This window comes from Brassica napus, chromosome C1 (genome assembly GCF_020379485.1).
Source record: "Brassica napus cultivar Da-Ae chromosome C1, Da-Ae, whole genome shotgun sequence".
In the NCBI taxonomy this organism is placed as follows: domain Eukaryota; kingdom Viridiplantae; phylum Streptophyta; class Magnoliopsida; order Brassicales; family Brassicaceae; genus Brassica; species Brassica napus.
The window spans coordinates 29,332,555-29,351,285 of NC_063444.1; the positions used below are offsets into that span (position 1 = coordinate 29,332,555).

Sequence of the window (18,731 nt, forward strand, 5' to 3'; positions counted from 1 at the left end):
ACACCATCTAGACACTTCGAAGCATGATTGTTGTCACTCAGAGTCTCATCATCTTGAGGGAGCATGTAAGCCAATAAGTATATATGATAGGGACCAGTGTGTAATTATAATAAGTATAGTATACCCTAACATGTACTCTGTATAAATACTTCTATACAGTTTTAATAAAGGATCATTCATCCTATTATCTTATAAGCCATGTAATGTGCTAAAATTAATCTTCAAACTACACTCTCAAATAAGAGATTCGTTGTAGTACTTGAGGATCGAATCCACAAAGAATCAATACTTTACACAATAGATTATCGGTTTCAGACTAAGCTACATAAGTAATAGAAAACAAATAATAAAACAGTAAAGAGATTGGTTTGTAAACGATAGGGAAATACACTAGATCTAGGGATATCAAACAAGAGATTCAAAAATACAAACAATGGTGCCAAGAGTTTATAAGGTTCAATTCTATAACTCGAATATCTAAAGTAAGTTATCCAACTCTCTTTGCGATAAAATATCAGATGTCTAACTCTAATCAAATGCCAACTCTCATTGCGTATCCGATGAATCAAACAAGCGATAAACCATATTTGGATATTTTCAACTAAGATCGTAGACCAACTCTCGTTGCAACTAACAACTTAGCTCAACATGATTAGGTTCAGATATTGATTACACTCTCGTATCTCACAATGATCCTATGATTCTAGATTCGACTTAGCAATTCTAGAAACTAGTATGAATAACAATCCTGGTGTAGAATATGATGAATAACCCTAGCAATCATTGATTATCTCTTTGACACTAAGATCATGAAATCCCTAAATCTAACAGGAGATGAATCAACAGGAGTTCTGAGAAGACTCTGAAAGAGTTTTTATCTTCTCTCCAATCTAGAAAAAAGTTTAGCTGTGAACAACTCCTTTACAATAGATAATCTATACTATTAAAGCAGAATACAAATATGATTATGCCCTTGATTATTTATGTTATTTACAATGGCATGCCATTCATAAATGTAAATCTTTTTTTTTATTTTTTTTTAAATCTCCCATAACGGATATTTTCCTATAATTATGGCATTTTCTTATCCTTTAATCAATTGTTTAATTCTTAAAAAAAGTTTTAGGCAACAATCCATATCATTAAATGCGACTGATTTTGGAACATAAATATTCTACATATAATTTTCCGAATTATGGTTATAAAAATTTTTACATTTAAAAAAAAATAAATCCGGAAATATTCAAACAAGTAAATAAAATATATATTTTACCTTTAATAAATCTATCATAGTTTGGATACGATTTGAGTCCAATACGCTGAATTTTATTTTTCATATTAAACGTTTTAGTAAATGGGATTTGAGTTCGATTTAAATTTTGCAAAAATTAATAATTATTTTCACAAAATTAACATTTTAGATATTGATCATCCAAAATATATAAAACAACTATTAAATAATGTATTTTTAAATTAACTATTAAATTAATGTTACAAGACACACTATATAAAATTAAAGTACAAATTTTACGTTATAAAATTAAATATTTAATGTAAACAATTTCGCGCTTTTAAAACTCGGGTCAAAATCTAGTATAGGTTAAAACACGTTCTAGGGTCAGGGAGATTTGGGGCCAAACTGCAATACTTGAATCTTCAAAACTCGTCATACATTTGCCCCCTGTCGTTCGACGCTGGTCACAAAGTTGAATTTTCAACAGCTTCTGCTCGCACGTCAGAGAGACCACCTTTCAGTAAAACGAGCATAAATTTTGATCCAGGATTTTGATAGACCTCAAACCGATGACATTGGAAAGCTAACTCAAAGTTCTATCTTGTGTAAAAATATGAACTCAATCTCACCGTTGGAAGTCTTCCGTACGTTGCTATACTTTTGACATATCTGTTCAGTTCTGCATATGTCAAATGGGTCCAGAATCTCCAAAGTTTCCAAAACGTACCTAAACCTTTAAATGACCTATAAGAGAGATATATGCAGAAACGAAACCAGAATAAGACTACATGTTTACTCAGAAACCTGTTGGGGTAAGAGTCCATGTGTCCTTTGATCGATATCTCCAAGATGTTGCCTACACATTTATATGTAGAAATGAGGTCGGTAGAGGGGTATGTCAGGCAGAATTAGCTGAGCTGTGGGCTGGATGGTTTGGTTGCTAAGCTAACGTCTAGTACATGGAATTGCCCTTGAAGTTGCTACTAATTTGATGTGGCTTGCATCATTACACAAGTGAAAGTAGTAAGTTTAAAATTGTGTGAGTCCCTGCTGCTTTCAAACCTCTTTCACATACTATTACATTTTGTGTGAGGAGAAGCAAAATGATAAGTTTGGAGAAGTTGATATACCATGGATTTTACCATTTTTAGACCTTGGTATTGACCTATTTAGAGTCTAATATATGTGTTTGGAGTCTGTTTTAGAGTATTTTCAGGTCTATGTACGTTTTGGAGAACTTTGGTGATTCTGGAACTTTTTGAGGTGTTGAACTGCACGGATGCGTCAGAAGTTTATCTATGGATGGAGACATTCCCACGGTGAAATTGCATCCATATTTTGACACACGATATAGTTTTAGTTAGATTTCCAATGCCACCGGTTTGAGGTCAATCAGCATCCTATAGCATATGTTATGATCGTTTTACTGAAGAGTGTATGTCTGACTCGCGATAGGAAGCTGTCGAGGATTAGAAGGAGTGTCGATCAACAACACAGCCTTGGTATCGCTCGACACAGATTCCAGAATATGGGCCGAGCCTTTTTCATGACCGACTTGGGCCCAGAAGTCACCACTTATTACCAAAATGCCCATTGACGACTCTAAACCTATGTGTTTTCTAAGCCAATGTTGATGGCTACGCTTTCTATTGCTTTTTTATTCATTGTTTTAGGTTTGTAGAGATGATAAATTCTCCTTCAGATTTTGGTTAGAACTCCTTTGGTTTTATCATTGATTTCTTATCTATTATTTATTCAGACTAAAATTTATGTTATTGCTTGCATGTCTAAGTAATCATCTTGTTAGAATTAGGGATTTCATGAGCTTAATATCAAACTGATAATCTGTTAGGATTGCTAGGGTTTCTTACTGATTTATACATGTAGCTTGTAATAGTACGATCTAGAGTAATTGGAATAGCAAGACAGTGTGACTAATTATTTGAACCTAGAATCATATGAAAATTGAGAGGCACAGAAGTGCAATTGATTGACGGAACCCGAACCTTGAGTGAATTAGATACCTAGGCGCATACAACAGTTGATCTAGGATTTAATTGAATATTATTGATTTACCGTTAATGCTTGTCTCAAGTAGTATCGATCGGCACTAAACCGGTGGTATCGATCAATACTCATTCTTTGTTTGCATGCTACAACTGGAACATAGGATTTAGGCATCTGATTTGTAATTGCATACGTGAGCTGGATTACGTGCTATTTAATTCAAGTTCTAGAATTGAACCTATAAAAATTTTAGCATCCTTGATTGTAGTTTTGAATCTCTTCACTGACAAACCCCAAGATCTAACGTTTCTTTCTTATAACAAACTGTTTGGTCTACTACTGCTTTTAATATTGATTGCCTAGCTTAATCTTTTTTTCTAAAAGTTTGTTGTGTACCCACGCTCTTTGTGGATTGAAACCCTAGGTACTTCAATTGAACCTCTTATTTTGAGAGAATAAAGTTGTTCACAGGGTAATTTGAATGATATCAGTAGGCGAATAATGGGGTCATAGTAAATGTTCATACCCCTCGCTTCTAGCTTTGTGTAATCATCCCTTTGAAGTAGAATAATGGGATCGCAATAAATTTTCTTATCCCTCTGCCTCTCAAGGAATCGTCTCCATATATATTTTTTTTTTTGCTTTTTCAAGATGCAAAAAAGAGAAGAGAGAAGAATCAGAAATACACAAACTTTTACCTTCTAGACTTGCAAAAGGAATCCGATCCATTGTATACCAAATCCCAAGACAAATGATTAGAATTGATTAGGTTGGAGGTCGACTTCGGTTCTTCCATAAATTCTCAGCAAGTGTTGTGAGTGTGTTGTTGTGGACATTTGTATACTCGTTTAGACCTCCCACCGTTTTCCGTTATTGGTCCCAGGAGTTTAGACGCACTGCCTTTAGTTTGAAATACCAATACAACCATATTCATCACTTCTACTTACAGTCTTGCGCAATGTGGAAATAGAAAAGGGACGGACTGAGTAAATGAGTTATTCAGTGAATCAGTTCTACACCAATCTCTTTGCATGAACTCTATACTACTCAATGCGAAACGAGAACTGGCTAGCCACTAACAATCAAACAGTCAACTATACTTTAATAACAAACAACGTAATGAACTCACTCATCAACACACATAGATTTATATTTGGGTGATCTAGACCTCTAATCAATGAGTTCCCCAACCCAACTGCCCAAACAACCTGTGGTCTTATGTTGCTTCACCACTCTCCGCCCAACCGACGTTTTTCCAACATGCCTTCTCTCAACCGGCACTTGCCCAACCAGCACTCGCCCAACCAGTGTTTGCTAATCCGGCACTTGCCAAACCGGCGCTCGCCCAACCGACATTACCTCTTGTCTCATCTACAGCGTCATAGCGCCGTACAATCTTATCAACTTTCAATCCTACACAAATTTATTCTTATCATCATTCATTGTTTTCAACTTCCATTCATACAGACTGGCCAACGCCACCCGTTCTTGGTGTTACACACAACTCAACTTGCACACACATCATTCATATTCAAGTTCAATACATTCATCTATCAATCTATCATTCAATTCTTTTTAGCAACTTAGCTCAGACAATACAATCATGTCAAGCAATCACAACAAACAATCAAGAAACAATCAATCAATCTCTCACAACAACCAAATCAGTCCGATGTCTTGTTAAACAGTATGAGCGTTCTATCAACCTAATAGCAAACAAAACTAACCAATTTTAATTCAACCACAAACATGATAAAAGAACATCAGAACAAAATAGGTTCGAAACACCTCACATGGATCTATATCATAACAGATCTGAAGATAAGGGAACAAGGGACAAGCGACAAACAACCACACGGCCTCAATGGTGACTTGTGAGCGACAGCCGTTAGCTCCTTCGGTGGCGCACACAGTGATCTGTTGGGAGATGCAGGAATGATGAGGGAAGAGAGAGAAGGGAGAAGGGAGAAAGTTTTGAAGGCTAGGACTTCTAGTCTCCAAAAAATTTCTACAGGGCTTCGATTTGGTTTTCTGATGGGATAAAAAAAAAGATGGAACCCTTATATTTATAAGAAAATGGAAAGGGAACCAAGATTTATATTAATAGGCCATGCAACACATCAAAGCACAAATAACAAAATAAATCCTCTCGCGACCCTTCGTGAAGATGCCGTCAAAGACTACTCTCTTTTTGTCAATATGCATGAAGGTCTGGGTCTGTTGAGACTTCGACCAGAGATTCACTTAGATTATGACGGTGACAGACAAGCTTTCTTGGGAACAAAGGCGAGACTTACAGAGGATTGTTAGAGCAGGGCCGGCTTTTACGACTATAGGATTCGAAAGATCTGATTTCCCCCTTTTCAGATCTACGGCGATTATTTCATGGCAACGGCGCGTGATTTGGTGAGAGACCTCCTATAATGTGGATCTTCATTCCTGTACGGCAGTAAGACTTCTAGAGGAGAGGTGTGTCTGGTGGACTTGGTGGATGAAGCGTGGTGTCTGTTGGAGGAGAGACGTGAGAGACTTGAGAGACAACACGCTTCAAGGTTCTCGAGGACGGAGTTGTCAACCGGAGGCTCGTTACAACAGCTTGGACTACGCATCTTTTCAAGCGTAATGCAGGTAAGCCAAATTTGTTTTCCGTCGGCCCGGTCAACATTTCTGTTCGGGTGATGTATCCAGGTTATGGGTTTGAAACAAGACAATGATTTCCAATGGTACGGTTTGTAACCGGGATGCGCCGTAAGATGTTGTTATGCAATCTGGTTTGTGTCTTGGTGTGGGCTGTTTCCACTCAGGTGGAGTCAAATGGTGGTGGTAGTTTAAAGTGTGGTGATAGTTGGTTTGGCAGAGTAATAGTAGTAGGTTTAGTGATCTCTTATCGATTCAGTTTTTTCGCAGTGCATCTTGAGGGTCCGATTGGCCATGCCTTGTCTTTGTTGGGTTGTATCTGGGCTTCTAGGAGTAAGTGGGCGCGAAGCGTGTCTCATATGAATCCAAAGGTTGTGTGAATCGAGTAGCGGTTCTTCTTGTCGGGTGAAGAAGTTGCAAGGTATGGATTCTTGGATGGTATCGTTTTGTGTGCGTGTGTAGCAGCGATAATCATGGTTTAGGAAGTGGAGATTATCGAGTGGTGGGCTATGGCAGCATCGGCAATTCCCGATCATTGACCTTTACAAAGATTTTAAATTTTCTAAATTTACTTTTTGACTAATTTAAGCTATGGTCTTTTTGTTTTGATGTTGTAAGTCGTCCCGACATGGGTTATAGTTACCGCATTTATGTTAGTTCTTGTGTTTGGAGATTGGTCACTTATCTACCGGTTTATGTTTTAGGTTACCAGGTGTAGGTTTTAGGTGCCGTCTTCACGTGGAATAAACGTTTATGTGTTCTTGAAATAAAATATTTTTCCAGTAAAAAAATCTTAATACAGCATGTACGTATCGGGCTTTCTCTTAAACCAATTTTTTTTGAATATGGGTTTTGGGCCGTTATAAGTTCACTCTTTTTGTTTGTTTTCAGCAGAGCATTCTGGTCCGCTGTGGATACAAAGAAGAATCTTAACCGAATATATCAGAAACACAAGTTTCTTGTAGTCAGGAAATTTATGTTTGTTGACCTATGGACATATTTATCGTTTACTAGATTTGGTTTATCTGTATCCAGACAATTTAACGGTTGCATAGACTAATAAAACTTACAAAAAGCAACCAGTACATAACTAAGCCATAAGCCAAAACCAAAAAGTGATGATTCCATACAGCTATCAGGGTTACACAGTTTGCTTCTGCAACTTCTTCATTACAGTCCCTTCAAATATCCCATCTGTTCCAAAGCTGCCGGTAAACTCCTGCGGATGGACAGGACCAGGGAGGTGAAATGAGACAGAAAATTGACCGGGTGGGCAAAGGTTATGCGTCTTCATCTTAAACACCTGAGAATAACGATGAACTTGCTTCTCTCCTGTTGTAGTAACTCCTCTAACTAGTACTCTTCCATTGTCTTCTACTTCACAGCTAAAATGCCCTGAAATAAATACACCAGTTAGAGAAAAAAACAGGTTTATTGGAATGAAAACATTAGTAGAAAGCGACTCACTTTCATCTCTTTTCACACCAGGAAGCGATACACGGAAGAGATAAGCGTCAGCACATTCACCGATATCCATTAGTCCCATCATCTGTGCAGCCTGAGCATCAGCTATTATTACCCCATTTGCTTCAAGCGTCGGTTCTGATTCATCATGGTTACCAGGTCCTCCTTCCAAACAAGTGCCCAACGTTTCCAAGGGCTCATCATCAACCTCAGTTACATCAATGTTAAGGCTCAAAGTAAAGCTCTGCAATCCCGTGAGCAGCTTAAACCGGTCAACACAGTCTTCTCTCATACAAGAAGTATCTGGATCGTTGATGAACACAATGCTCTTGATAAGCTTATACTGATTCCTAATACGAGATTCAGGATGCAGTTTAAAGGGATAGAGATCTCTGAAAAGAGGGAAATCCACATTAGAAGCTTTGCGTTTTTCGTTAAAGTATCGGCTTAGGACTTTCCGATTGAAGACTAACGATGGATCTGCGTTGCGGAGAACGTAGTAATATACACGTTCTAGCTCAGCTCGTTTCATTAATGAAGCACTTAGCTCCTCTTTTGTTGGGAGATTCGAGGACGCTTGAATCTGAAATGCTGATTGCTTTCTCTTGTTCCCATCATCGTCATGTAAATGTGGTCCGAAGTAATTTCCTATGACGAAATGCAAGAGAAATAACTTGTCGTCTTCAGTGTCCAGTGAAATCAACACTTTTTCTTGTTCTGACTTCTCAGCGAAGACGGGTTCACGCCCTGTACCACTCATATCTACAAAACATACACATAATAAAAGATCGAATCTTTATTCATTTATGAAAAAGATCAAATCTTTCCAATAACGTTGATGTACAATTACAATCTTGGTAGAACGAGAAAATTAAAAGTCATAAGCATGCAGGAAGAAATTGTAATTCTGGTTTAATAACTGCATAAATTAGTTTTAATTTCGTATAAAATGAGTAAATTTTTAGCATACTTATAGAAATCGAAGCAGCATAAACACGATTTGTGAATAAATAATCGAAAAATGGGATCAAAAGTAACAAACCTTTAGTGTTCTACAAAGTAAATTGGACGAATGTGTTTATTTTATTGTTCGTTGTCTCTCATCAGAAGAACAGATAGAGAGCGACTGCAAACGCTTCAGATATTATTGTGGTAAAAGTTTGGGTTGGGTTTACTCATCTTACCTAGAGATGTTGCCGCGTGCTTTTCCACTTGATTAAATAATGTTTAATCTATTTTTAACTAGATTTTGACTCGTATGCGGAAATTTATCTTGATATATATATATTTGATTTTTCAATTTATAAAAGATAAATTAAATGACTGGTTGATTAAATTAAATTATTTAATATTTTATGAATGTTAATATATCTATTTAAAAAATATTTGTTGGAATATATTTTTATTTTCAATTTATATGTCTTTCAATTTATTTTATATAACAAATAAATCCACATTTACAACATTTTAAAAAAGAGTAAAATCTTAGAAATATATACTATTAGAGTTAGAAATGGAAAATGAGGATTTCACGTGATATAAGTAAATATATTTATTTTTTGCTAAAAAAATTGGTTTGACTGGTGACCATTTTGGAAACAAGAAGAACGAATAAGAAAGAAACGTAGAAGAACAAAATTAGAGAATGAAAAAGAATGATTGTTCCATCCCATATTTACTAAGAAATAACTTTGTTCTTTATTTCTCTATAGAAAAATGAATAGTAGGGAATAAGAAGGTAAAATTATTTCTTGTGAATAGTAATTTTTTTAGGAATGTTAGGGAATGCATTATTCCTCGTCGTTTTTTGGTCACCATTTATACCGTGTAATATAAGTAAGTTGCTTCTTTATTAAGATGTTTACAGTATTTTGTAAGATATGACGTGATTTCTAAGTTATTATTGTTTTGTATTAACATTTGTGACACCATCTTCATATATTCTTTGACTATACTATTAATTAATGCAAAAGTTGATCTTCACATATTGATTTGAATATATCACTTCCAAATTCATTAAACCGTTTTAAATACTATCTAGATATTGATCCGCGTAACCGCGCGGATGTTATTTTCAATTTTACATGCATATATATTTATTTTAGATCATTAGTGGTATATATTTTTAATTTTAATCATATATTTAAATGTTTATGTAACTATTTCAAATACAATAATTTATAGTTTACATGTTGTAAATAACCAATTGTTTAAAACCGTCACATGTATTTGTTGTTTCTTATTATATATTTGTCTTATTGTATTTGTATTTAGTTATTAAACAAAATAATTTGTGCATGAAAAAACCATATTTAAAATTATTTTATAATTAATTTATGTTAAATTCTTACCCGCCCTTCAAAACTGGATTTCTTTTTAGCAATATTTTTTATGTTTATTAATTTTACATAATATATTATTATATATACAAAAGTCTAAGATATGTTAATTTTTATACATGTATTATACATTCTGCTAATGTTAAGTCGTTCTATTATCATATTAGATTTGTTAACATAAAAATTTTATATTTATGAAAAATACAATTTATCATATTTAGTTAATTATAAAATTTTAACATGATTGATTTTGATGATAAAATAGATAAAAGTAAGATATAAATTTTATTTTTAATTTTATAAACAATAACTGAATATATATTAATGGATAATAATATTTCATTGCTAATTACAAAATTTTTGAAAATATTTACATAATTGTTTTTTAAAATTAAGATATTGTTAAATTATTTAGATCAACATAATAATTTTTTTAATATGATTGATTGTGATTATATAACAGATAAAAATATGATAGAATATTTATTTTTCATTTTATAAACGATAACTGAATATTAATGTATAATAATATTTCAAAACTAATTACGAAATTAGTGATTTCAAAGGTTTTCTAGGTCCAAAGACTAATCACTACGAGGCTCGCAAGATCTGCGTTTCTTACCACTTAAGGCGCCCCAGGTGGCCAATCACATTTTTATAAAATAAATTTCCCTTTCTTTTTTTTTTATCTAGAAAAGATATATTTTCCTTCCTTTATTTCGAAATTAGCTTTTACCTTTTCAAAAAGATATATTTTTATTTAAGTTTTAGTTTATCAATTTTATTTTTAATACATATTAATATAACCAATAAAATTTATTTAACATAAAAAATTGTTTATCTTATTAATTGACTCAAGTTTTTTAAAAGGTTTTTTTTAAATCATTCTCTACAAAATTATAATTTAAATAAAAATTCAATTTATTAATATATATTTAAAGTTATAAGATATAAATATAGCATGCCACACATTAAATTATCTTCTGGATCTGCCTGTGTGCAAAAACATAGTTATACAAAGTTAATTATAAATGAGCCCACTAATTATATATCGAGCTAAATTTTACTAAGGTAAACTGATTTTCTTGTTACCCAACCACTACAAGAAAACATATTTTTTACGAGGGCAATATTCCTTGTTAATTCGTCGTAAAAGGGGTGTTACGACGAATTAACATCGAAAACCGTTTCGTTGTTAAACGTCCGTCGTAACGGAGGTTTCGTCGTAAACATGTGGCAACGTTTATGAGGAAATCTTTCCTCGTAAAACGGAAGGAAACATTTCGTCGTAAACAAGATGTAACATTTCGTTGTAAAGTACTCGTTCTATTTCGATGTACACTCCATATAACATCTACGAGGATTTTACAATGCTGCCGATGTAAGCTCCAAGTAAACCTTACGACGATGTTACGAGGATTTCGTTGTAAATTCCATGTAAAGTTTACAACGAATTTACATAGTTTCTTACCATTTAATATTAAATTAAAATTAAAAAAAAATTATTTAATATTCGAAATTTTAAAATTTTAAGTATAAAATGAAATATGAAAATCAAAACATATTTTTAAAAAACTATTTAAAAGTCATAACATAATATTTAAATTCATAATACAAAACGAAAAAAAAAGCAACTACATAATATCGAAGTAGTCGGTGGCGGTGCTCGGTTGAGAACAGTCTGGATCGGCATCTTCAGGATTCCGTATTGGCATCCCATTGGCATCCCGAGAGCTTCTCGTCTCTCATTTAATGTTCTCTGTATAGTCGGATTTCCCACCGCCATCACGTCCAGCAGATCTTCAAGAGAGTCTAAACGATCCCGCTTGCTATCCATCCGAGCTCTCATTCGAGAGTTCTCTTCATCCCGTCTCGAAGCGTATGACGAAGTTGCTAAGGCAACTTTGTTAACAGAACCTATGCCCAGTGTCCGTCTCTTCTTTCTAGGAGCCATCTATAAAACATATTAATATAGTTAAATTTTATTAAATAGTTAAATTTATTTAAATAAATTTATAAAGTTTTACCGCTTCGGAGATCATGTCGACCTCTTCGGTGGTCAGTTTGACGGGTAATCCATCGGGAGACTGCTGGGTTAATTGCGTCTCCCGCTATTCAACCCGAGAAGCCATTGCGTTGAAGAGTTTCTCGGATGCCGGATCCACAAAAATCCCGTCTGATGTGGCATGAGTCATCTTGACTAGATCAGACAGAGATGGTAAGACTCCCGTCGTCTCATACTACAAAGAAAAAAAAAAAAATTAAATATTAAAAATTAAAATTAAAATTAGTTAAGGAATTCAAAATAAATATTAGAAACAAACTTACAGCTTCTAGACGGATTCCAGCGTGAGACTTTTGTCCGGTTCTTTGAACCATGGGCAAATGACCATCTTTGTCCTTCGTTCTTCGGGAAGCGGAGCACGAGTTGGCCTTACAGATCGAAGAGGGTAGCTTCCAAAAGGGGATGTGATCATCCCATACATACTTCGTGAGCTCGGTGGGCTTTCCGTCATAACCGTAGATATCCCACTTGTCCTTCCAATCGGAGACAGTGTTGCAAAGGCGGGTCTTTGCCTTTGCAACGAATTCTCTCTTCACCCTGTCGGTGATTCCCAAGGACCAGTGCCATCTTTTCTGAAACAAACAAAATTTTGAAAAAATTAAAATAAATATTTAATTAGATGTTTAAAAAAATATATTACCGCAAAACATTTAGACCAAGTCGTCTTAACGGGGTCTGGAGTCTTGCTCCAATTCGGGTAGGGTCCGTCGTAGTAGCCCTTGATCGTCTCTGACACGTTCCGGCCAACACGGTTGCTGGCCCCAAACCTGAAAAGAGAACCTAATTGTTAAATAAAGAAATAATTTAAAATTTAATGTACTAAAAGATAATAAGTTACCAATAAGTTCCAGGCGGTCTATCGGGATCCAGAACATCCAAGCCCTCTCGTCCAAGCTGGGCGAGCAAATCATCCACTGTATATCTCGCGTATGGGGCAGATGGAGGCACACGCAAATCTGGAGGATCTGCACCTGCAGGGACAGGCTGAGGTGCAGCGGCTGGAGGAGGAGGTGGTGGAGGCATATGAGGTGCAGGAGGAGGAGGACTCCAAGAAACTCTCTGGGATGTCTGAGAGTCCAGAACTGCCTCGGAAGATGATGGACCGAAAGATGTCCAGACACCATCACGAAACATCTGAGAGTAAGTATGTGCTGCTGGCTTTATTCTAGGACCCATCTAAATTTAAAACAAAATTACAGCTAGTTTTATCAATAACGACATAATTAAAAATATAATTTTGATACCAAACTAATCACCTAAACTAATTACCTATACTAACCAGTTAAACTAATTATCTATACTAATCACTTAAACTAATTACCTATACTAACCACCTAAAACTAAACAATTTTTTCTAAAAAAAAATTTAGAGAGAGGGAGAGGTTACCTTAGAGGAGTGGAGAGGGATTTGGGAGGAATGAACGAGCAAAGCTCGTTCTGAGGCGTCGCCTATATAAAAGAAAAGGTATTCCTCGTAAATTCATTGTAAAGTTACGACGAAGTTACCAGACCCGCTTTTTTTCATTTACGACGAAATTACTAGGCCCGCTTTTTTCATTTACGATGAATTTACCAGGCCGTGTTTTTAAAGTTACGACGAATTTAAGTGGACCAGGTTATGACGAATTTACCAGGCCCGTATTTTTGTTTACGTTGACTTTACGAGTCTTAACCCTAAACCCCGAAACCTGAAAACCTAAACCCCAAAGTTACCTATCGTATAACATCATCTTTCTTCTTTACATCTTCTACCTCTTTATCCAACTTAAACCCTAAACTCCAAATTAATTTTTTAAACAAAAAAAAAAAACATATGGTATAAAACAACATATGTTACACATACATTTAAATGATAAAATGATAAAAAAACTATTTGATACACATACATTAAAATGAGAAAATGAAAAAAAAAACAACATTTGTTACATAGATTACATCATTCTGAATCGTTTTCGTTCTCATCAAGATCAGTACAATGATCATCGTCGCTTCCATCGAACTCGTCTTCACATGCTTCATCTGTCACATCTTCGGGAAGATCTTCATATTATTGGTTTTCCGGATCGATTAGAAGAATTTCATTAAGTTGTTGATCAGGTGCATCAACTTCATTGATAGTGTCTTCTTCTTGCAAAGGTGGTTCTTCTCCAGCAACAATTCGTCCACCAGGTGTAATTTTTATAACAGCTAACCAGTTTATCCCAGAACTGCGAATGTGATGGTATGGAAGGAAGCTAAATTGCTCGGCTTGAGAAGCTAGGATGAAAGGCTCGAACTTGTTGTATCATCTTCCAGAATTGACATCCACAACACCAAATTTGTTAACCCGAACACCTCGGTTAAAAATGGGTTTGAACCATTCACATTTGAAGAGGACGCATTTTAGCTTCAATAACCCCGAAAATTCGACTTCAATAATCTCCTGCATGATCCTGTAAAAGTCTGTTTCGCCTTTCACACATATTATGTAGTTACTTGTTGTCCGATGTCTCCCATACTCGTATGTGTGAAAGGTAAAACCTCATGTGAAATACATAGGTGATGTGGTGACCTTTGCTACTGGACCTTGGACCAAATCGTGAAACCATACAGAGTAATATGGATCGTCATACTCAACCTACAAAAAGCATCACCGTTAAAATTATCTTATATCATCACTGTTAAAATGAGATATATATATACCTATGATTTTAACCACTTGACAAAGTGCTTATCTTTCTGTACGTCAACCTCAGCTGAGGATAGTCCTGGTATTGCTTCTTCAACTTGAGATACAAACATGTTGCAAATAAAATGAATGCATTAGAGCATATATAATTAAAAATTTTCATATAATTAACATTCACAAGAATAGTTACCTCTCAAAGGAACGGATTACTGCATCCTCGCAGTTGAGACAAATATAAGTGTGGGCACTATGCTTATCTTCTTCACATGATCACCATACTTATTTCAGTTTACCACCAAACCGTCCAATTTGTCAGAAAATGTCAGGAACACCATCAACTGCATATGATGTCGGTACTCATCATCATATCTTCTAGGTTCTCTTTTTCTCGTACGAACAGTTGGAGAAAAGTAGTATGATGTGAAGTTAGATGTTTCTGCTGTCAAACTCCCATCAACTATTGAACCTTCGACCTTTGCAAGATTTCTTGCTTTTCCCTTCAAATGTTTCATGGAACGCTCATACGGATACATCCATCCGTTCTGAACAGGTCAACGAAGCAATGCTTCATACGGGAGGTGGACAACTAGATGCTCCATAATGTCAAAAAAATGGTGGAAATGTCTTCTCCAGATTGCACAATATGATCGGAATGTTCTCATGAAGTTGTTCAATGACTTCTTCCTTGAACGTACGTGTGCTAAGATCTCTGAAGAATGCTCTGATGGCTGTATATTGCAAAAGTAACCCAATTAATAACATTTCATAACATATGTACATATATTATAAATTAATATTTACCTGCAATTGCTTCATGTACATTTGTTGGAAAGAGCTCGGCAAAAGTAAATGGAAGTAGTCGTTGCATAAACACATGACAATCATGACTCTTCATTCCTGAGAATATTTGACCTCGTTCAACACATCTTTACATATTAGAAACATAACCATCAGGGAACTTAACTTCTAATGCAACCCAGTCAAACAAAGTTGTTTTGGCTTCTGATGACAACTGAAAGATAGGAACATGAACATTTCCATTGCTCTTGATATATAACTCACTTCTTGAGAAAATATCCGGTAAGTCCATCCTTGACTTCTTGTTATCTTTTGTCTTCCCAGGGATGTTCAGTATTGTATTCATGATGTTGTCAAAAAAGTTTTTCTCTATATGCATCACATCAAGGTTGTGACGTAAAAGAAGATCCTTCCAGTAAGGCAGCTCCCAAAATATACTCTTCTTATGCCAATTGTGCGCCACACCATACCCATCAGACATATTTCTAGGAACCAGTTTCCTCCACACTTAACTGTTTCATGAGCTCCGTAATAATCAATGTCCGCTTCGATCTGTTGGCCGATGAGATATGGAGGAGGACTGTCTCTGACAACTCTTTTGTACCTAAACAATTTCTTATTTCTTCTGTACGGATGAGAAATGGGAAGAAAGCGACGATGACAATCAAACCAACAACTCTTCCTACCATTCTTCAGTTGAAAAGCATCCATCGATCCAAGACAATATGGACAGGATAATCTTCCATGTGTTGTCCAACCAGACAACATCCCATAAGCAAGAAAGTCACTTATCGTCCACAGCAGAACTGCTCGCATCGTAAAATTGTTTTTCAACGAACAATCATACGCCCTCACCCCTTATGACCACAACTCCTTTAGCTCTTGTATCAATGGTTGAAGAAAAACATCTAGCGACCGTTTTGGATGCTTCGGCCCAGGGATTAATATGGTTAAGAATAGAAATTCTTGTTCCATACACATTTCCGGCGACAGATTGTACGGCGTAAGAATGACTGGCCTCAAAGAATATTGTCTCGGCCTCAAAGAATATTGTCTCCGAGACATTCCGAATTGACTAAATCTATCAGTGCATAACCCAAGATAGACATTCCGAATATTTCTACTGAAATTTGGGTGTACCTTGTTGAAATATTTCCACGCTCTTGCATCTGATGGATGAGCGACCTGGCCATCCCTCTAGACATGTTCGGCATGCCAACTCATCAAAGCAGCAGTCCTCTCAGATTGATATAACCTTTTCAACCTGTCTGTAATTGGTAGGTACCACATCCTTTGGTACGGTAACCTATTCCTCCCACGTTCTTGCGGTTTGAATCATAGTTTCTTGCAGCATCGACACTCTTCTAGCTTCTCATCATCTTTCCAGTAGATCATGCAGTTGTCGATGCAAACATCTATCATCTCCGAAGGCAACCCAAGACTATAACCAATTTCTGAATTTCATAATAAGATTTAGCAGATACGTTGTCTTCTGGGAAATACTCTTTAAACAACTCCGCCCATGCATCCATGCAATTCTCAGGTAAATTATGATCCGTTTTAATATTCATCATCCTAGCTGCTAGAGACAATTTAGAGAGACCTTCTCTACAGCCAGTGTAGATTGGTTAAATTGCAGCATCTAGTATTTCATAAAACTTTTTTGCATCCAAATTAGGTTCTTCTACATTTCCAGTTCCATCAGCTATTGTTGTAGTTGTTTCTAAAAATGCATCAGTAATCATGTCTTGAACCTATCATGATCTACCATCTGCTTCTCTTGATGGTAATTATATTCATTATGCAAATGATTTGGTTCTTCATTATTACCAGCATCCTCAAAATTATTATTACTACTACTAGCTTCATTTCCACCACAACCCTCTCCGTGTTGATACCAAATATAATATTGTGGTATAAATCTCGGGTTTACTAAATGCTTCCACACAGTTTCACTACGTGCAAATTTTGAATTTTTGCATTTCCAACAAGGGCAGAGCATCTTACCGCTTTCCTGCGTGATCGGTGTAGAGCTCGCCTGGTACATGAATATTTCTAGCCCGCTCAGAAATGCATTCGTCACTCTCCCTTCCGAATCTTTATGGGAATACATCCAACTCCGTAACTCGTAAATATTACCGTTATCCACCATTTTTTTTGGAAATTTTTTTGGGGAATTTTTTTTTTAGATTTTTTTTGGGGAATTTTGTTTTCCTCAGAATTTTTGTTCTTTGTTTTCGTTTGTGTGTTGGGAGAGAGTGAGTTGTGAGAAATGACATATATATAGAAAAAAATTCGAGTTTGGTAGGTGAAGTATAACAAGGATTTTACTAGGAAAATTTTACTAGGGTTTTACATCTCTGTTACATCAGTTTTACAACGAGTTTCACCAATAAATAACGGTAACATGTGTCGTCGTAATATCCTCGTAAATTTACGACGAATATTGTTTGCCACGTACTTTCGTCGTAAATTTACAAAGTATTTACGACGAAACATTATACGTGTACGTTACAACGAATTTCAATTTCGTCGTAACATCCTCGTAAATTACTTGTAAGTTTACGAGGAATGATTTTCCTCGTAATTTTTCGTCTTTACGGAAACGTTTTATCGCAGTGAACATATTAACCATAACACCACATATATTAAAAAAAATATAGCACTGCACACATGTAGAGTATTCTGAAAACTATATTAAAATGCCACAGCATTCATACACATCTAAAGACCCGGTTCGAGCAACCAAATGTACAGTCAAATTCGAACCATAATATAAACCAGACAATTATTGCAATGCTTAAACCCAATTTTCGTTACAAAATTGAAGTAATAATTTAACTAAACCTATGAAAATAAGATTCTGTGACTAAGCGAGCGAGTTGGTTAACATATTGTAAAGATTGCCTAAATTTATTGTTAAGATACTATTAATTAATAAATAATATATTTAATAAAAAATGAAGAATGGACCAATTTTTAAAAATCATACATGAAAAATATTGTGCCTTCTATTTTAATAGAATTGATTTTATGTTTAATCAAACCATAATATTTTAAAATAAAAATTTACCGGCCCATTGGTAAACTCTTGTGTTCCTTAAATTCGAGAGAATTTCTTGTTAACAAATTTTAAAAACTGCTTATATCATATAATATATTTCGTTTTACACAGAAATTATATAAAAAAATTGATTTTAATTTTAGTTTATGTATATGATGTCAAACTTTTTTTTATTTTGGAATATGCTTTTTCAAAGATTATTATGTTGCATTTATTCTTCAATTATTAAATATCATAAAAATACTGTAGATACTATTTTATTAGTAGCTAAATAAAATGCTGATACTGTTTAAATTTTCAGAAAATGTGTCCATTTTCAAATTTAAATTAAGACTAAAAATAATTTTATTCATTATTTAGTAGGATCGTTATATAAATATATAAAAGTTATATTCACTAGATAATCGAACCTAATAATACATCAAATTAAATTAGAGTTTTTTGTTAATGTAGAA

The 18,731-nt window shown here is 34.9% G+C and overlaps 1 protein-coding gene across 1 annotated transcript; it reads right to left on the minus strand.

Annotated features, from left to right (window-relative positions):
* Positions 1-6,877: 6,877 nt before the first annotated feature.
* LOC106374717 (increased DNA methylation 2-like) lies at positions 6,878-8,538 on the minus strand. The gene is made up of 3 exons (XM_013814680.3): positions 8,385-8,538; positions 7,346-8,104; positions 6,878-7,273 (listed from the first exon to the last, which is right to left on the minus strand). The coding sequence occupies exons 2-3, from the start codon at positions 8,100-8,102 to the stop codon at positions 7,020-7,022; spliced, it is 1,011 nt and encodes a 336-aa protein (XP_013670134.1). The 5' UTR covers positions 8,103-8,104; positions 8,385-8,538; the 3' UTR covers positions 6,878-7,019.
* Positions 8,539-18,731: the final 10,193 nt, after the last annotated feature.